Below are 21982 nucleotides of genomic sequence, written 5' to 3'. Positions count from 1 at the left end.
AAGTAGGCGTCAGGCTATTTGCTACTCCTAGAGTTCAGTTTAATAGTAGTGTATGGAAAACTTGTACTTCAGCGGAGCGTCCTAGGGTTATGGTGTCATCGTGGTTGCCACCATAACCCTAAACGTGAATTTGACTTGCATAGTCATTGATAGGAATTCGTTGCTTCTCATATTATTTCTTACTTCATTATCAATAACATCCTTTCGAAATCCCTCTATGATGATGATGTCTTCCGACCGATTTCGATCACGGAATAACTACGCAAGGCATATTATAGTGCTCAAACAAACACACGTGTACACACTGCCGACTTCCAGACAGAACAACCCACTATCCAACTAATGACCAACATGGTTAATATTCTAGCACGCTGCTCAGCGGATTGGGCAATACAAATGCAGAACTTCAGTGACATCTTCATCAGGTTTTCTTTCACCACTGAGCACGAAATAATCAGTAAAGATACTCCAGATTTGAATGTACGATTAATAAATACTCCATCGGTTCAGAGTTATGAGGCTGTGTAATATCTCAGCCAATTAGAATTCGATGGGAATTCTCTCGAAGATTACAGAACAGACAAAGACAAACAAAAACAGATCGCCACAGATGTTCATTCGGCATACAAATCGGCAATTAACTCTCTTAATAGCTACTAGTGAAGGATTTCTTATAAAGAATGCTAGTAGCAAAAACTGCGCGTGCGGCTAAGATTGGAAAGCGTAAAATGTACTGCAAGATCTATGATGAATGTGTCTTGTTGTGGCATTTATTAATGTCGAGTGATGTAAGTTGACCATTTATTGAAAAACATATACAGTTTACAATTGTTAGAATATTCATTAGGGAAAATTAAATGTCTTAGAATAATCTAGGACTTCTTGTTATTCCATTGGTCTTCCAGTAGTTTATAATATATTCTTTGTAATCTACGTTATACGCTTACTTTTAATTAAAGACTTAAATACCAGTTTTATTTGTAAGCGTTGTATGTGCGAGTAATAATTTTATTTACACCAATAAAAAAATAATCATAATTGTTATATGTATCAATAACTTGTCAAATATATGTCATTATAACATTGATTTTATAAACAAAATAACTAAAGCCCGTTCAAAAATTCATTGTTTCTTTAAATTTTGTAAAGAGGTTCGCGGAATCAAAATATACTTTATCCAAGTAGGCTTTTTCAAGCACTTTTGAATCGTCATTTAATAAACTATTTTAAGTAAAGCTACCACCGGTTTGGAATGTAGATTCTACCAAGAAGCACCGGCAAGAAACTCAGTAGTTCTTTTTCAACATCTAAAAATACAGTAATGTTAGTTAAATACAATTATATATGTATGTTATGTTCGATGTTCCCTTACCAGAAATATACACGCAAGTGCTAATAACAACTGTCCAAATGTTACAACTCAATCAGAAGAAATATGCTTGAACGTGCTATTTACGAATGAGAAACAATTATTTTTACAAGAAAGATTAAATGAAAATAAATAAAACATGTGTTATAAAATTGTCTCACAACTCCAGTATTTAAAATTTCAACATATTTTTTTATTAATAACTAGGAAAATGCGGCTATCTTTATTATGTCTCAGTGATTTACTGTGTTTTACCAATTGTCTATACTTCAATGGTTGCGTGCTACAGCGCCAACTAGTGGCGAGTTATTATAACGTAGATAGTATAAAAACCTTCTTGAAATAATACATACATATACACCAATTTTCACGGTATTCGGTCAAATGTGTCGAAGTCTAATCGTAAATATACTAACATCAATTTTTATATTTACGGTTTAGATTATTCAATCACTTTCATTACGACGCGTATAAAAACATTACAATTGACACTGTTCCTAAATAATCTGCGTACTAAAAATACTTGAACTCAACGAGCTGTATTCACAGGTCGTATTAATTTGCATATTAATAAGAGGCGGATATTGTTTTTATCGCACTTATTGTTCTCGATGTAATTCTGTTCTCTAAACGTGCACTGACTAACGTTGTTGTAAACTAAACTTTATTATTTAGATATTAAAGTCGAAATTTATTCGTCATGTTGTTTCTAATTCACATTGATCCAAATTGATTAATGAGACGAATGTCCTTAATAAAAGCATCATGCTTGAGATTAAGGTTATCTAATAGTCACCGTAATGAAACTTCGATTTTTATAATAGATTTCGTATAATTTATAGCAAAGAATAACAGTAAATACATTTCTTTCAATCGAATCCTGTGAAGAGTCTGTTTTTTTCATCTTAAATAAAAATAAAAACTTCGGTTGTTTGTTATCACCACTGATAAACGTAATCGTTGTACAAATCACGAGTACATTAAAATGTAACAGAATTACCACTTCGAAACAGTGTTATCATGTATAGCACTCATTATCACACATTTAATGTTGTCCTTCAAACTTATCATTTTCACATTCTGAAAACACCAAATTTACTGTCTCTGAACGGAGCGTTCAAAGCAGCTGATAAACTGAGTCCAATTACTTTTCTCGTGTCTTTCGGTGCCACTATACCGTCATCCCAAAGACGAGCTGTACTGTAATATGGCCGACCTTCTTTTTCAAATTGAGCTTCTAAAGATCCTCTGACTTTTCTCTCATCTTCATCTGTCCAGGTTTTTCCATCTCTATTGGCCTTCTCTTTGGCTACTAATGAAAGGACTGTAGCGGCTTGAGGTCCTCCCATTACAGAAATTCTGGCATTAGGCCACATGTACAAGAAACTTGGAGAGTACGCTCTACCACACATACCGTAGTTACCAGCCCCAAAACTACCTCCTACTATAACGGTTATCTTAGGTCCTTTGAAACAGCTTACTGCTGTTACCATTTTTGCGCCATTCTTTGCAATCCCACCGGCTTCGGCCTCCCTTCCAACCATAAAACCGGTAATATTTTGAAGGAACAGCAAAGGTATTTTGCGAGCAGCGCAAAGCTGAATGAAATGCGAACCTTTTAGAGCAGCTTCCGATTGTAAAACTCCGTTGTTACCGATAACGCCCACGGAATGTCCATATATAGACGCGAAGCCACATACTAATGTCTCGCCATATAGTTGTTTAAATTCATGGAATCTACTGCCATCAACTACTCTAGCAATTACTTCACGGATGTCAAAAGGCCTTTGTATATTTGCCCCCACGATACCATGTAGATCATCAATATCATGCAATGGATTATCGACTTTTGGAACATGTACTCTCGTTCTTTGGTCATTATTCCAGTTTAAGTTAGCAACGACATTCCTAGCCAAGTGTAAGGCATGCTCATCATCTTGAGCATAATGGTCCGTTACTCCAGATTGACGACAATGTAGGTCAGCACCTCCGAGATCCTCGGCTGAAACCGATTCACCTGTAGCCGCTTTCACCAATGGTGGACCGGCCAAGAAAATTGTACCTTGGTTCTTAATTATAATACTTTCGTCGGACATACTCGGAATATATGCACCCCCAGCCGTACAAGATCCCATGACAACTGATATTTGTGGTATATTTTCTGAAGACATATTTGCTTGATTATAAAATATCCTGCCGAAGTGTTCTCTATCCGGAAATACATCCGCTTGGTCAGGTAAATGAGCTCCACCCGAGTCAACGAGATAAATGCAAGGAAGTCGGCATTCCTGTGCAATTGCCTGAGCTCGTAAGTGTTTCTTGACGGTGATAGGAAAATAAGTTCCTCCTTTAACGGTAGCGTCGTTCGCAACAATCATGCAGTCTCGACCTTGAACTTTACCGATAGCAGTAACGATGCCGGCGCTCGGAACCTGACCTTTGTACATATCAGTGGCGGCCAATGTACTTAGTTCTAAAACGTCGCTTCCTTCGTCGACTAACCGGTTAATCCTGTCTCTCACTAGCAATTTTCCCCTCGCCGTGTGCCTTTTTACCGCCTCCTCAGGGCCGCCTTTGATAGCGTCATTTGTTTTCAGACGAAGTTCTTCAACGAGTTCTTCCATTTTTGTCTTATTTTCTTGAAAGTAAGGATCATTTTTGTTTGGCTCGCTTCCTATTACTGTAGCATAACTGTACTGCCGGCACTTTACATTCAACCGCCGTAAACCTTTTACTAATTTAAGCATTTTCGCGTTAAAAATATATGCATTTAACACGACCGATGCGCGAGTTTGTTGCTCGCAACTGACGATAATGTAATTACAGTTATCAGAACGATTAAGTTGTACGAATACAGTTTCGTCAAGCGGGTTGACCCTCGTTGATAAAAATTCGAATAATTAAACGACTTTGAATTATCAACGCCTTGTTTTATTATTTACATACGCGTACAAATTATCAAACAATCCACGTCTTATTCTGCCTTTGCATAATAATATGCAGTAAAGTAAATGACAATGGCACGCTTTTTGTTTTACCGACGTTAAACGCATATAAAATTGCAAATAAAATAACACGCCCTAGTTACGGTGGTTATTACGTAAGTTTTCGATGTAGTGAATGAAATAAAACTTGTATAAACTAAAGACTGCAAGTTTACAAACGCGAATAAATTATCATTCGTTCAAATTTTATTAATTAAGTTAATATTTAGGATGTTTTACAAGAGAAAAGGCAATCTGATTCAGAGTTTAACAACAATAATAGTAGAACGGAATCGTGTGTATTCACAGTTTAATAAGGATAATTATAGAACGTACTTAATTTCATTTAATTTTTAAATTATTTTTCTTGGACGCAGTATCTATCCTTAGAGCACAGTAGAGCTATTAAAACACGGACTTGTGTGTGGTATTTATTAATTGTTTACATATCAAATCATCATCCATTACACCTTGCACGAGTAATAAACAATAGAATATTTTAAATTAATTATATCGAGAGAGCGCGGCACGTACGGACGAACAAACGGTCGTATCATACCAAACAATCAAAAGGTGAATGACTTACTTTACTCTCGATGACCGCCACGAGGGGGCGACACACAGCCATCAAACAGGTGCCAATGTGACGTAGTAATAATTTTCATAATGATTCAATACAACTGTATCTCGTAGGTGAATATGATTTCAAATTAGAATATTTAGTCTCTTACGAACTTTTTTAAGGTTTTCTTCAATTTAATACATTACCTACCTATATATATAATAATAAACTCCTTTTAAATTAAATCTTAGTGTCTTAGTATAAGTAATATTTCAATTGATCTATAATTATTTTACCGAATGATAAGTTAGTTTTATTCGGGATTAATTATCAGATAAGTGTTCTACACTATCATCAATATTAATCGCGCTAGCAATTTTATACAGATATAATATGATGTAAGTAACTAAAACAGTACTTATTTCAAGTTTAATTTTATGATATGACTACAAAGATCGCATTACCATGTAATAAATTATTATCCTTAAGAATGTGGATGAATCGCAAGTGATGACTTTTGCAAGATGGAAATAATGACACGTGACTAGAAATTAAGATTAATCGCAATTCAAACGGATATTTTCATTTGCTTGTCTTTATCCCATATTCAATGGTAAAGGTTACAAATTATGACATCCTCAAAAATAATAATATCTTATTAACTTTCGCTTTCCTGAAATCTGTGGATTTCGAAAATACGGAAGTGCGTAACAGGATGCCGCCTAAGCGCGTGTTAGATTTTTTTATTCAATTTATAATTAATAATTACAATAAAACCAAACAATTACCTTAATTAAAATATATTTATTCAAGTAGGCTTTTATCGTCATTTAACCAACTATTTTAAAGTAAAACTACCACCGGTTCGGAATGTAGATTCTACCGAGAAGAACCGGCAAGAAACTCAGTAGTTACTCTTTTTCAATGTCCAAAAATACAATCATGTTAGTTAAATACAATTATACTAACTTTGTATATATAATACTAACTTTGTATATTGATAATTGCAAAAGACACAATTCATATATTCATCCATAATTTAACAAGCAATAACAACTATAGGGAAATATTAGTATCATTTTTATACACAAATATTTTAAAATAATAATTTACTAACACTAGCAAAAATAAAAATACATTACGTATCTCGTAGATGTTGACACTTCAGATCGCCACCAAAAGAGACCGGTAAAATACTTACAAGGGTTATTTATACAAAAATTAAGTGTCAAAGTTGTCATATTACGTTTTTTAATTATGTTATTAAAAACTTTTTATCTTAAATAAATACTATACTGAAAAATAATATAATTTTAATAATATTAAGTCACAATAATTAATTATATCGATAATTTTATACAACTATCTATCACGGCCATACTGACAGTACTTCGTCCACGAAGGACAACTCGAATAAAAATATCGTAATAGTTGACAATCTTGAATAATTGAAATTAATAGTGGAACAAAAATGATAAAGAAGTATTAATAACCAAAAGGAATAACTGTAAAAAAGTTGTAACAATTTAAAGATTTTTTTACGTTTCATTTGATTGAAACATTAACTTGTTATTTGCACAATTTGTTTTTCTTTCTCATACAATTGCGAGAATTAGATTTTGAAATATTATATAAGATTTGTATTTGAGCCAGATACATAGACATGCCAATCACATTCACTCGCTGCTTGTGAGATAATTGGCACCAAGTATAAGGCCTAACAGCGAAACAGTTGAGCCAGTGACATAGACATACTGATTCCATTCACCTGCTGGGGGTGAGTAACTAACCAGTACCAAATCACGGCCTACCAGCGAGGTTTCAGCCAATAACATAGACATACTGATTCCATTCACCCGCTGGAGGATGAGTAACTAATCAGCACCAAATCATGGCCTACCAGCAACCTACCCAATTTAAATTTATAACTCGAAAAAAAATAATATAGCAAAAAATGTGCAAATATCAAATTAAAGATTCAATAATAAAATTTTGTAAGAATTGTATTTTAAAAATATAACTTTAATTTTTTTTATAAAAAATAATATACTAATATCAAATTAAATGATCTATTAACAGATGTTTTATGTATTATTGATAACAATTGTCTTAATACTATTCTAACATTAATGTTTTATATTTAATTATAAAAATTAAACAATCATTTTATAACATTTTCTTTTTATTCCAAGTAATAACTTCAGAAAGGGCTAATCGAAATTGTATTTATTTATATTATATATTTAACAATAATTTAAAATTTAATGTTTTATGCGACTTAGTTACATGGCATTTTCAACAGCAATGTTTTCGTCAACCCATTCGCCTGGCCAATAACGCAATTTTTCTTTTGCAATTACAGTATCTCTTAAATTACCGAGTCCTTTTAAAGCGTAACGATCATTAGAAAGAATTGAAGTAATTTCATAGGGGCCCTTAAATTTCAGTCTTAATTTATCATTGCGTCTGTGATCCTGACTAACGTAAACTAAATCACCTAAATTATAGATTATATTGTTTCGCCTGACAGAATCAAAACGATCTTTGAATTTTTTTTTTGAAATCTGCTGTAAACGTTGTCTAGCAAGTTCACGATCAGCTTGTACGTCAATGTAAGGATTTAAGCTATTACTGTCGAGAATGTCGTTTAGACGAGCTTGAACAACGGGTATATTTGCTTCTACACCGATCAGTAAGCGCAAAGGAGAAATCCGGTAGATTTTTGGACTGTGGTATTTATAGATTGTTGTACTTTCCATAACCCATTCGGCCAGTCTGACAAATCGTTACATATAGTGCTTAACATGTTAACTACTGTGGCTACATAACGTTCAACCTGTCCATTACTTCTAGGTGTACCAGTAGCTATCATGTGATGTTCTATAGATAATTCTCTAAAAAAGTTTTTAATTTGATTAGAACTAAAATTTGTTCCGCGATCAGTGATAATTATGGGTGGCGTACCAAATATTGTAATCGTTTCTCTTATGATAGGTATTAACTCTTGGGTATTTAAAGTTTTAAGTGGCCTTAACAAACAAAACTTAGTAAAACCGTCAACTATTAATAAAATATATTTGTATCCCTCTCTCGTTGCTGTGAAGGGTCCTCTGCAATCTAAATGTATTGTATGGAATGGAATAGCAGTTTTTTCAATGGGATGGAGAAACCCTTGTTTTGGACCTGAAGGTCCTTTTCTTTCGACACAAATCAAACAATGGGAAATGTATTTTTTAATAAAAGATAACATTTTAGGAAACCAGAAATAATCTTTAATTTTATGCAAAACTTTATCAAAACCTACGTGGCAATTTTCGTCGTGAAATAATTTTAATATATTCAGTCTATAACCCTTCGGTACAAACAATTTCGGTTTTGCATCTGAACTAACTTTATAATGAAGTAGATCATTTTTAATTAAATATTGATTAGCATCCAAATCACCCGATTGTAGTTTTGAGATAAGAGTTTGAGTTTCAGAGTCATTTTGCTGAGCAATTTTAGCCATGATTGTGAAATATCTCTTTCATTAGAAATTTCAATAAGACTAACCTCACGAGCTAGCTTTGGGTCTGGGAGCCCGATCGGGTTGCGGCTAAGGAAATCGACATGACTTATAAATTTTCCCTTTTTATATTTAATTTCAAATTTAAAATCTTGCATTAGGGTCCACCAACGGGCGACCCTCGGTGACAAATCTTTTTTTGTCATGGTGGATTTTATCGCATTACAGTCTGTAACAATTGTAAATTCAATACCTAACAAATAGACTCTAAAGTGCTTTAGGGCATTATAGATTGCTAACGTCTCTAAATCATAGGAGCAATATTTAGATTCTGGAGGAGTTGTTCGTTTACTGTAATAAGCTAGAACTTTATTTTGATTATTAATTTTCTGTAAGAGTATTGCTCCGTATCCTATGGAACTGGCATCGGTATGCAGTTCAGTAGGATACTTCGGATCAAAAATAACTAAGAGGGACAGAGAAACAAGATGATCTATTATATAATTTCTAGCCGCATCCTGTTCGGGTCCCCATTCCCATTTTTGATTTGTTTTTGTTAATTTATTAATACAAGCCGTCCGTGAAGCAAAATCGGGGATAAATTTTCGAAAATAACTGGGCAAGCCCATAAATTGGTAAATTAAAAATATACTTGCTTGACATTATTGGGTATACAAGAATTTACTAAAGCACTACCTTTAGATTCACTTGGCCTAACACCTTCACGATATGTGCCTACCTAGGTATTCAATATTGTCAACAAAGGATTTACATTTTTTAATATTTACTGTAAAACCATTAGAATCCAAAGCCAAAATTGTTTGTTCTAAATAATCAAGTCCCTCTCTTCAATATTGTTAAATGGTATTAAAATGTCATCTATATATACTAATACAAATTTTAAATGTCGTAAAGCTTTAGAAATAGCTCTCTGGAACACCGAAGGTCCACCACAAATTCCAAATGGCATTTTGAGAAATTCGCAATGGCCATCCGATGTTACGAAAGCCGTGTACTTAGTCGAATCGTCACTTATGGGTATTTGGTAAAACCCATTTTTCATATCCAAAGATATGAATAACTCGCTCTGACCTAATCTATCAATTTGGTCATCAATGAGAGGGAGGGGGTATCTATCTTTTTCTATTATTCTATTTAAAGCTCTGTAATCGATACACATTCTGTCAGTTCCGTCACTTTTTTTTAACCAAAATCATAGGACTAGCGAAAGCTGAATTACTTTCTTTAATTATCTGTTTATCTAATAAGTCATTAACTATTTCTTTAACCTTCTCTCTCTCAATTGGAGCTAATCTATACGGCCTATAATACACAACTTCATTTTTTTTTTAAATTTGTTTTCTAGTTTACCAGTCTTTAACATTTCCAATGGGTTTCAAAACAGATGGATATTTTTGAAAAATATCCTTAATCCTTATCTGTATACTATTATCTAGGTGTTACAATTTCTTATTAAAGTCGTCTGAAAATTCTAATTTTTCTAATGAATTAATTTTAGGTGGATACTTCCGTACTAAACGAGAACCTAATGAATCTGTTATAATCTCAAACATTATTAATAGATACTACTGTTAATTTTGACTGAGGCTGGGTTCTCCTAAAAAATTGACTTCCTTATTATCATCTTTTTTATTACCGTACCGACAAATATTATCTGTATGTCCGGGTTTTCGACAAATAGTACAAAATCTTTTTATTTTTCTGTTTTGCCTATTGCCTAGACATGTCAAGTCCCTCCACCCGCTGCTAGTGGGATAGACTCGCATCAAGCAAAAGACCGACCAGCGGAAACAGATTTTTTTTTTATATCGATTACCTCGACATGCTTGACCCAATCACTCGCTGCCAGTGCGTCGGACAAGCACCAAGTAAACGATCGCCCAGCGATTTTATATCTTTTTTTTTATTTATTAACAATCACAACTTTTGTATACTTCAAAATTTCCTTCCTAATCATATATAGAAATATAAATAGGCAAATATATCATATCTGTTAACAATTAGTTATATGTAATTATTATCATCTAAGGCTATTTTCGACAACTATGTTTTCCAAAGTTCGACCTCCAGAAGGCGCCAGACTCGAAACATTTTAAACGGAACCCCTTAGGGTCTTACCAGCCTTAGGAACAGCCATGTTGCTCCATCGAAATTCTTTTGACGGTTTCTTAACCTTCTGACACCAGCCTTCCGCACTGTTGTCACTGGTTGCTCGATCGTAGACGGAGTGCTGCGTCGTCATCATTACGGTGACGGCCAGATACAGCTCCTCGAATCGCGTTGACGAGACCATTGAAACACAAAAAATAAAAATTAGTAGGTACTTATGTGAATTGCATATCCCACTTCTGATGTTAGATTTTTTTATTCAATTTATAATTAATAATTACAATAAAACCAAACAATTACCTTAATTAAAATATATTTATTCAAGTAGGCTTTTATCGTCATTTAACCAACTATTTTAAAGTAAAACTACCACCGGTTCGGAATGTAGATTCTACCGAGAAGAACCGGCAAGAAACTCAGTAGTTACTCTTTTTCAATGTCCAAAAATACAATCATGTTAGTTAAATACAATTATACTAACTTTGTATATATAATACTAACTTTGTATATTGATAATTGCAAAAGACACAATTCATATATTCATCCATAATTTAACAAGCAATAACAACTATAGGGAAATATTAGTATCATTTTTATACACAAATATTTTAAAATAATAATTTACTAACACTAGCAAAAATAAAAATACATTACGTATCTCGTAGATGTTGACACTTCAGATCGCCACCAAAAGAGACCGGTAAAATACTTACAAGGGTTATTTATACAAAAATTAAGTGTCAAAGTTGTCATATTACGTTTTTTAATTATGTTATTAAAAACTTTTTATCTTAAATAAATACTATACTGAAAAATAATATAATTTTAATAATATTAAGTCACAATAATTAATTATATCGATAATTTTATACAACTATCTATCACGCGCGCTATTTGATTTGACCAATGAGTCAGAGAGGGTGTGATGTCAAATTAAATATAACAATCAGTGGCGGAGCAACGTGGGCAAGGGCCCCCGAGCATAGGAAAAGAATCGGGCCCTCACCCCCTCATTCCACCCCCTCTTTAACTTATATTGCCCTCCAAAATTATAGATAGGAAAAAAATCTTGTAATCAGGGTCGAGATTTTTTAGCTTCAGGAGCTGACGTTTCAAAGCTTAGGTTAGAGGACCCCCTGAGCTCCGAGGCCCTGGTGCACTGCACCAACTGGCCCTACGATCACTACACTACTGGTAACATTAAATGCGACTTTAAGCCTCGTTATTTGTTTCTGTTAAAATACAAATCTAATTTGTGAATATGAAAATATATAAGTTCTATGAAACGATTTGGACAAAAAGTAAAGAGATTACCATTATTAATGATAATATTTCATGATAAAATTCTTCATTATCTTCGTCTTTCCGTCTATCGTAAACTTAATTTGACCATAATTAAAGCTAAACATCGATATATACATATCCGTCCTATATATTATATAGGATGGATTTGATCTCATACCAAAGTATTGCGTTTACTCAAAGAACAGTATCTCCATCGTAACGCGAACGGAAAATCCAGATCGGTTCCCATCTTTACATATATAAATAACAGAAGACTTTATATATGTATATAAAAATCGGAACATTTTTTAATGAACTACTTTTGAATAGTTGAATAGATTCTCATGGTTTTTTTTTGTGTGTATGTGAGTGGTTTTTGGATTAGATTGGACCTGGTACGTGGCGTTGGGATCGGGATAAAACTTATTTCACTCGAAGACGGGCAGCTAGTATTTTATGTAAACCTGTATATGACGTCGCAGGATTCCGATATGGAATGTAGCCGGTGTTAGACGTTCCCATAGTGCCGGAAACAGCGACAAAGCGATGTAACCATTATATTATGTTAAAGGTTATTCGAATTACTCACAGCGCGTTCCCACAACATAAATCATTCCTAAGACAGAATTATTCCGTAACTACTATCGGATACATGTTATGTAAAATTTTAGTTTATACTGATATTATCAAATCGTGTTAACAATACAAATATGATAAATTACAGTATTATTTATGATAACAAGATACGGGCAAGTTATGTTGTATTCGGCTTGCAATAATTTTAATGTTCTAATACTACGGCTAATGACCTCAGTTAATATTTTCACGTTTCATATCTACAGAATTAATTATTCTCACTAAACCTACACCGTTAAATGACAGGGCCAGTAAGGCAATACTCAAATCGGATATTTATACGAGTACCTACGGGTTTTGATGGCAAACATTCAATCAAACCAAAATCAAAATCCTCTTTATTGTACACCAATAAACACATACAAAAGTCACATTCAAGAAAGATGCAAAGAGACGGCCCTATCGCTATAACAGCGATCTCTTCCAGGCAACCTTAAGGTAGAGGAAAGAAACAGAGATAAAAAGAGGTAGGGGTGTACATAACAGAGCTAAACATAATATAAAAATACATTACAATTATAATAAATTACAATAACATAGGTTTTTAAGCCTTATATAGATTACATAATCGCTAAATAGTCACTGAGATAGAATTGTATCATAGTAATAATTATTTCCATGCACTTTATTACTGATTTAGAAAATTAAAAAGCAAATAATTAAATGAACGCCAACAGAAATTAATAGGCAATAAAATAAAAAGTAGAATAAAAGCTTATGCAAAATAAAGTGCGACGGTGGAAGTAGCTTAAAATAACATTAAACATTTAGTTGAAGCTGAAGAGTTCTGTCATTCTCACTTTTACTGATTTTAAGTTATATCCTTAATTATCCTATTGTTGTAAAGGTTTCACATAAATACAGTCACAGAGCGACCGAATAATTGTAATTCATATTTACTTTAAGATTGATGAGTTTATAAAGTGAAAGTTGCCAGCTTTTATTCCAAAATAATAACAACGAAACAGGTGTTATTGTATAACTATTTAATGAAAACAACAGCCTACAAATGACTCACTGCTGGGCTTCCCTCCTTTTTAATGAGACGATTTGGACAGCTTTTCTTATTCTACTACACTGCTCCAATACGGGTTTCATCATGATGTATTTTCGAGCGAAATTGGTGCTATTTGAGCTTGTCCTAAAATCTTCGGTTAAGGTCTATTTTAAACACTCGGCCTTCTCTGCTCCTCTATATGGATACAGTAAGTAGTTAGAAACAATTCGCAACAGATAGTAGAATAGCTACGAAGTTTAGCAAGAACTGTTTCGTTAAGATTTCACACTCTAGATACCTAATCGTTTGCAAGTAACCTTTCGTCACGGAAGTCGTGTTAATATCGCATTTAGTGTGACATATATTTCATGGTATAAAAACTCCATTATTTTGAAATATTGTTCGTAAGTATAATGTCACATGAAAAACAATGTGTGAAATTGATAAATTTATTATGACTCATAGTGACTTTCGCCTGTATTCGCCTTAGAAGTTAACCATTTTTTTACCATCCGTTTTTAAGCATATGTTTAAATATTATTAATCGATCGTTTGATGTTTGATCCAGTATTCACAAAAATCTAATCGTACATATATAACATCATTAATAAAGTTAATAATATATAATACATAATTATAAAAAAATATTTCCTTGGCAACAGGATCGAGATGAACAAACAAAATTAGAAATGAAACATAGACAGGAAGAAGACGATTTGTACAGAAAATTCTCGAAACATCGTGAAGAAGAAAATAGAAGAATAAGAGAAGAAATACAGGTCTGTATTATTGAAAATAATTTTATCCTAAAATTTGTTCCAAATTACCGCAAACATTACTTTATTAACGTCCAATAAGGTTTCATTCATTGACTAAGAATGTACATATTCATCGAGCGTCCCTTGATTAGGTAATTGCGTAATTATTTTCGTCCTGTACTTATCCATTTTTTTTTTAAATCACTCCGATGATGTACCGTCTGTATTTAATACTTAAACCCATTTTTTCCCATTTAATTCCCATTTAATTGAACGAAAAATAAATTGTTTGCAGATACGATATATTTTGCTTTGTAGTTTTCTACAGTACAGAGAATGCCATGTACAAACAATCATACTAACTATCTTCACTCGATGTTTAGATTAAATGCACGATAGTAATAACGAAGCTAATAAGTACGTCTTTTTTTAGGATGAATGGGAAAGAGAATTAGAAAGGCTTACAAACAGATTCCAGCAAGAAATGCAGGTTAAGAAACGGAGGCCTGACGCAGAGATCGGCGCCCTCACCCTCCGCCATCAGCAGGAGAGAGCCGATCTCGAAAAGAACATGACACTCCGAAGAGATAAGAAGAAAGAAAGTTTAACGAGAAAAATGTTGGAACACGAAAGGTGATATATTATTACAAATAAAACATTAAACTTTAACGACATCACACTACGATTGAATATCCCAAGTTTCTCATTCAAATGTAATTTCTTCTTCATCACAAAGTAACGAATTCCGTAATTTAAATATAACCAATATTGAATAAAGAGAAAATAAACTTACATCACGTGTAATATTTAAACAAGCTCATTCAAGTAAAAAATGGCACCATCATCAGCGGCCAGTTGAAAGAGGTGCGCAGTGAGAAGCTACTTTCGTTTACAACTCATTTACAAAACCGGATGTTAAATAAAACGCATGAGAATATTGCTTTGAATGGAATATCAGATTACAACAAACATAAACTAACGGTCTACGGTTTTTCATTACTTTTGAAATCGGATAAAAAATATAATCAACTTTTGATGATTTCGTCGAAAGGTGCATATGAATTTTTGCATTGTCGCGAAGTCGGTCGAACGTGATAAAATTAAAAATCAGTAACCGTTATTGAACTAACTCACTGATCCAAATGTTTCTCAGTTGTACTTCAAAATCACAGACATGGCCCAAGGGTTTAAAGTGAATCTTAACCAATGATTGTGGATTCAGTTCCGGGCAAGTGCCACTTAATTTTTTATGTGCTTAAATTGTGTTTATAAATTATCTGGTGTTCGGAGAAAACTTCCTGCAAAGCTGAAGCAGAGTGGTGGAATAATCTCCTAGCCTTCCCTTTACACAGTGGGAAATTTACAGGCAAACGGTTACTATATCTTAAAATTTGTACTGCACATAAGTCTATGTAATCAAATTAAATACTGCAACTAATTGAAAAAAAATATATAGGTACATATTTATTACAAAAAATAGTCGAGAAGCATGAACATTTAAGTAAATATATTTGCTTAACTCACATCTGTTGCAATAACATAATTTAATTGATATCTCCAGGGCGGCAACAGCAGCCCTAGTTGAAAAGCAAAGCCACGAGATGATGGAGCTCATACAAGAACGGAGATCAGAGTATATGGCAGCATCATCACTCTACCTAGATGGGGAAGAAGCACCTCCTTACCCAGCGAGAGCGCCGGCTCCACAACCTCCCCTTGTTTCCAAATTCCATATCTATACAGATCCGGCGGAATTTGCAGACGTCGATAAGATTGCCATCTCGGTAAGTACTAAAAATCAGCTCATCCTATAACAATAATTAAGTCATTTCATTTTCATTTTTATGTTGTAGGTCGGCGGACGAGCAAATGAGCCACCTGATGGTTAGTGGTCACCACAGCCTATAGACAATAGCGCTGAAAGAAATATTAACCATTCCTTACAACGCCAATGGGCCACCGACCTTGGGAACTTAGAAGTTATGTCCCTTGTGCCTGTAGTTGCACTGGCTCACTCAACCTTCGAACCGAAACACAACAATACTGGGTACTGCTGTTTGGCGGTAGAATATCTGATGAGTGGGTGGTACCTACCCAAACGGACTTGCACAAAGGCCTACCACCAAGTACCAACACTTACCACAACCTCCTTGAGGGAAGCCTTTGTCCAGCCGTAGACGTCTTCCGGCTGTAATAAATGAACGAATGACTTACCGCTTCGAATGATGACCAAAGTCATTTTAGTAATCAGTCTGAATACTGAACGTTTATTGGTCAATTATTCCATCGAGCAATAACCGTTTAGAGTAATGTCTAATTAGTTCATCTGATTTTAATTAACATAAATAATTTCATCACCAACATTTATAAAGGACTGTATAAACATGAAACGTTGCCTAGTTCATTGAAAATTATTATAAATTTAGTTCTTATCATCGAAAACTGATCGATGCATCGTTATTTTTATTAAAATAAAAATAAATATAACAAGAATTGTCTTGTGTACATAGTTTTTATAAGTATTGTATAAATTGTACTGCGAATACTTTATTATTTTTTGTTAGGTGGCGCAAGAAGACCAAAAGACCTTTACTGACCTCGTCCGACAATTAGTAGGGAGATGTGCAAGTGACGTGGAGAAGGCTCGTACGATATTCCGCTGGATCACAGTGAAGAACTTAAACAATATCCAGTTCGATGATAATTTGAGAGGAGATTCGCCTCTCGGTCTGCTCAGAGGCATTAAACACGGCACAGAAAGTTACCATGTTCTGTTTAAGAGATTGTGCAGGTAATGTTATTTATATCTAATCTAACAAATCTTATGTACCTATATATTACTTATTAAACTTAAATATCAATAAGAAATTATGAACTTTAAAATGTTTGCTATTTAAAACATGATATTCTTATTTTTACAGTTACGCAGGTCTCCATTGCGTTGTCATCAAAGGATACAGTAAATCAGCGGGCTACCAACCAGGCGTCCGTTTTGAGGATAACCGATTCCGTAACTCCTGGAACGCAGTATATGTGGCGGGTGCTTGGCGATTCGTTCAGTGCAATTGGGGAGCTCGGCATTTAGTGAACGCCAAGGATGCTCCTAAACCAGGGAATCGAGGAAAGAGCGATAGTTTGAGGTAGCAATCGTTATATAAGTCTCTTTTGGTATACATACTACTTAATCATGTTTAGTATCCGTTTTTCTATAAAATATATTTTTTTTAATTTGTTTAGATATGAATACGACGATCATTACTTTTTGACTGATCCACGAGAATTTATCTACGAGTTCTACCCGCTCCAGCCGGATTGGCAATTGTTAAAAACACCCATAACGCTGCACGACTTTGAAGAATTGCCATTCGTCAGATCGCTGTTCTTCCGATACGGCCTCTACTTCAGTGACCCTAACACTAAAGCTGTGATGTACACTGACTCCACTGGTGAGTACCCGGATTTAATTTAGTATTCCCAAAACTTCTAATGGTAGTACACCATTCAATTTATCCCTGACATTTAAATAAGAAACTGTTAAGGTAACTTTTAATACCGTTATTAATATTATGATATCATTGTGTAGGTGCGGCGACTATGCGCATAGCAATGCCGGCACACATGCAAAGCTCACTGATATTCCACTACAACCTCAAATTCTACGACACGGAGGGAGACGGCTTTGATGGCGTGAGCCTGAAGAGATTTGTCATGCAGGTAATCTTTAATACAATTTTATTCGAAATTTAGTTTTTCTAAATTAATTTTAATGATCGAATTAATATAAATTTTAAAATTGTACAATATAATCTTTGTTTTTCAGTCGGTGGTAGGCAATGTGGTATCCTTCCGAGTGCACGCTCCGTGTAGCGGCGCCTTCTTACTCGACATCTTCGCCAACGCGGTGACCCCACGCGAGTACCTCACCGGGGAACCAATGAAATTTAAGAGCGTTTGCAAGTTTAAGGTAATTATTTGTCAATCGCTGTCTACTATATTATCTATTGTTAGTTTGAAAAAAAAATATACAAAATTAATTAATTTCAATCAGTAGTTTCTATAAAAAGATGAATTTCAAAGACAAAGTCCAAATGGATTAATGGTGAAAAAAGTATGATGAGCATCAAAGTATTTAAATTAACCGAGAAAACCAAATTTTTTACACACTTGATACACATACATATATGTACATTGTACATCAAGAATAAATTATTTCTCCAATAGAAAATAACTTCTCCAAATAATTGAACATTTAAGGATTGTAATTTATTACAGATATGTTGCGCGGAACTGCAGACCGTCATGGTACCATTACCAGATTGTGCAAGCGGAGAATGGGGTCCAACCAAAGCTACGAGACTCTTTGGACTGGTTCCCATAACCCATCAGGTAAAATCCTTCATTCATTTAATATGTCCTATACGATAAGTGAAAAACCATCAATTTTAATTGATGAGATTCTCAAATCAAATCAAAAATAAACTTTTATATTTATAATGTAGTTTATTTATTCTTAATTAAACAATGTCTTCTTCTTTCGAATGTAAAATAATGATGACAGAAGGAGGTAATTCAATGCTCAACTAGTTATCCACTGACTAAACAACATTCATAAGTATGCTGATAGTTAGCACGGCTACGTGTCTAAGTCTATTGCACAAAAGTGAACTTGATAACGACTTGAATCTAAATCATTGTCCCACAATCAATTGCAGGAGGCATTAGTATTCGCGGGTCGAGAACTTGAGATCCAGTTCCGTATGTCTCGTCCTCTGGCGGACTTCATGGCGACCCTTCATAAGAACGGAGTAGACGAGAAGCGGCTCTCGAAATACGTGCAGCAGAACGTGTCGGATGATATCGTCACATTCTATATTACATTCCCCGAAGAAGGTACGTTAACACTTCCGTGCTTCAGAAAGTATATAAAGTTTTTGGTCCTGCGTTCGATCTCTCTGGTATTTTCACTAACTATACCTCTACTCTTCAGTCGAAGAGTAAAGTTTCAACACAGAGTATGCGAATGAGGGAACAAACTCCCCATAATGTGGGATTTTTTTGGAATTAAGGGGTGTTTCTGTTAGCCTTCGAGTTTCACCAACATTCAGGCATGAGAAAATTATTATAAATGTATAAGATACAATTCGTCTTCTCAAATAAAATGGAACTTCATTTTTTTTTATCCAAATATATGTAAAAATTCTTAATAGTTAAAATTATCATTTTACAAAATTCATGTAAACTTATAGCTATTTGAATACAACGATTGCAGTTTTTGATTCGGGCATCGATGTATTTTAGTAAACAGTGTCAACTAATTAATCAATTCTTGTATAAACAACATAGTATTTTTGTCTTAGGTCAATATGGTTTGGACATCTACACGAGGGAACGAAATGGACCAACAGCAATCCATCAGAACGGTTCAACGGAAAAAGAGAAACATCTCCTGACTCACTGCTGCAAATATCTCATCAACAGTAGCAAGAGAAATTAAAGTGCCTTTACGATCAACAATTTTGAAAAGCGACGTTTAAATTTTAATATTAAAATTCAATATTTTTTTTTGGATTTTGAATAAACTCAACTCCGTCCTTAATTCCGTAATGAAAAATGTTATGTGGGTTACTATTAACTAATTTATAAATGTTAGTAGTGGTAAATTTGACCATTTTAAAATAGTCTGGATTTACCGATTATAAAAAAAAAAAAAAACCAATTAAAAATTATACATAATCAATCAGTGCATAAAAATGGTCAGTAGTACGCATTTTCCATTATGTTTTACCGAATACGTAATAGTTCCCCATCAATTTGAATACAATAGGAAATATATTACAATTTGGAACATTCTAGATTTTTCTGTAATTATTTCATCAAATAATGTTGAACTAAATAAGAGCCGCTGTCGCAAGAAGACTTTTTTAATAATATAAGAATTATATCCAAATGTAGATATTATTAGAAAATAAAACCCGTCCATTAAGATATTCATTTATTAATGCAATTATACATATATTATTTGTAAATGGATTATTTTATAATTATATTTTTACATTTTAAGTAATCTAGGTTGTGTCGATGCAATCTAATTGCGTTCTTAGTTGTAAGGCGTGCGTTGGTTTTACATAAACATTGTCACTAAAATAATATTAAAATATTTTGAAGATACATTTCATTAAAATATAATAAGTTTATTTATTAAGAAATATTCAATAGCATATTAGCACTAAACACGATGTACATGTTAATAAAAACCCATACTACGATTCAGATTATTATCCTTTCCTGGATACTAATAACATCAGAAACGTATGTATTATTTAAAACGTTGTGTGAAATTAAACCTTGAAATATTACGATCAATTACAAAGTTTTACTTCAAAGAATCGGTTTATATAATAGTGGCGACTATAAGTATCTCTTTCATTTACAACGATGTATTTAGCTACTCTTTCTCACATCAGTTGCGTACTTCGGTAGGTATGTCTGAATCTGTCTTGTTTTAACATAAAAAATCTATACGTTTTAAAGAACAGATCTATATAAGAACAACGTGTCTTGTGATAAAATGTTATTGAGTATATTAAATGATAACTGAAGATTTTGTTTTTAATCTATGTCAAAAGTAAAAATTAAGAGACAATAGAGCACAGAACTTTCAATTAACAGAGAATATATAAATTTATGAGAATATATTTATTTACTATATATATAAAATGGAATTTATACATTATATGAAATGATATCACTAATTAGAAATATTATATCATAAAGCAATAGAAAAAAATATCCATGACAATTTGGATGAATACAGTATTTCATGTGAATTCTAATTAAGTTTAAATACATCACAACCACATAAAAAAAAATTAAAGCAAAAAATTTGTATTCCGACAATCGAAATATAATTTCTCGTAAATAGATTACTCCTCTTACGCTTAATCCATAAATTTAGGTTATTAATAAGAACCATATAATTTTAACATTATATTAATGAGATGTACGTAATTTATACTATATATTTTATTAATTAATAATATACACATCAGTATGTAAATTTTTATAAAATATATGGCATGTTATTTTTCTAAATAATAGTTTTTTTTTTACAACTAATCAGATCTATAAGTTAAACTGAGCACCTGATTCTGTGGGACGGCAATGTTAAGTACTTACAAGTTTAAGATATTTGTACTAATGGTGAGTTCGGATTAATTATTATTGAGTATGCTATTTTAAAAAAATAATTAAATATAAGACATAAGGCATTTTAAACTGAACGCATTTCATGTATTGCATAGTTTCTCAAGCTGAAGGAATACGGCACAAGGATATCGATGGTAAAATAGTGTCATAAACCAATGATTCTGTTACTATTTTTTTCAACTATTCCGAAATTAAATACCAACTAAATAATTAAAACTAAAGTTTCAGTAACTAATTATCAATATTTACGCATAGGCTGGTGTGAGTTGTTTGATAGCGATAAAATTATTAGTGTCATAATGCACTATACAGGTTGAAAACAATGATTTAGTAAATGCTTTCTATTGTTAAGGAGAGTTTTGTTATTATGACTTGAAATGGTAGAATAGAGAAACTAAGAAAAATATGTAAATTAAATAAGAGTTCCAAAAAATAAATCTAAATTCATTGAAACAGTTAAAAATTAAAAAGATAAATTACGAGATATAAAGTAAAAATGTATGTAACGTTAAGAATAATGGAATGCTTTATTTTCTTATATTAAATAATCG

At 33.0% G+C, this 21982-nt stretch overlaps 2 protein-coding genes across 7 annotated transcripts in view; one reads left to right on the top strand and one right to left on the bottom strand.

Annotated features, from left to right (window-relative positions):
* LOC125070192 (hillarin) overlaps positions 1-19963 on the top strand; it is a 57205-nt gene extending 37242 nt beyond the window's left edge. For all 6 annotated transcript variants that reach the window (XM_047679927.1, XM_047679930.1, XM_047679931.1 and 3 more), the window contains exons 5-15: positions 14130-14246; positions 14659-14858; positions 15787-16009; positions 16790-17016; positions 17147-17365; positions 17463-17671; positions 17809-17939; positions 18046-18189; positions 18498-18611; positions 18938-19115; positions 19583-19963. In XM_047679927.1, coding sequence (XP_047535883.1) covers positions 14130-14246; positions 14659-14858; positions 15787-16009; positions 16790-17016; positions 17147-17365; positions 17463-17671; positions 17809-17939; positions 18046-18189; positions 18498-18611; positions 18938-19115; positions 19583-19719 — 1899 coding nt within the window. In that variant the 3' untranslated portion in view covers positions 19720-19963. The remainder of the gene's footprint in view (positions 1-14129; positions 14247-14658; positions 14859-15786; positions 16010-16789; positions 17017-17146; positions 17366-17462; positions 17672-17808; positions 17940-18045; positions 18190-18497; positions 18612-18937; positions 19116-19582) is intronic.
* On the bottom strand, positions 2231-4154 carry LOC125070193 (probable methylcrotonoyl-CoA carboxylase beta chain, mitochondrial). The gene has a single exon (XM_047679933.1). It carries the CDS (start codon positions 4114-4116, stop codon positions 2443-2445), a length of 1674 nt encoding a protein of 557 aa, XP_047535889.1. The 5' UTR covers positions 4117-4154; the 3' UTR covers positions 2231-2442.
* Positions 19964-21982: the final 2019 nt, after the last annotated feature.

Source organism: Vanessa atalanta, chromosome 17 (assembly GCF_905147765.1).
Source record: "Vanessa atalanta chromosome 17, ilVanAtal1.2, whole genome shotgun sequence".
NCBI lineage: Eukaryota > Metazoa > Arthropoda > Insecta > Lepidoptera > Nymphalidae > Vanessa > Vanessa atalanta.
This window is presented reverse-complemented; position numbering and strand designations above follow the sequence as displayed.

What these genes read in the sequence shown, in the direction of transcription:
- LOC125070193 (XM_047679933.1), bottom strand. Translation starts at nt 4,116, where the DNA reads ATGCTTAAATTAGTAAAAGGTTTACGGCGGTTGAATGTAAAGTGCCGG.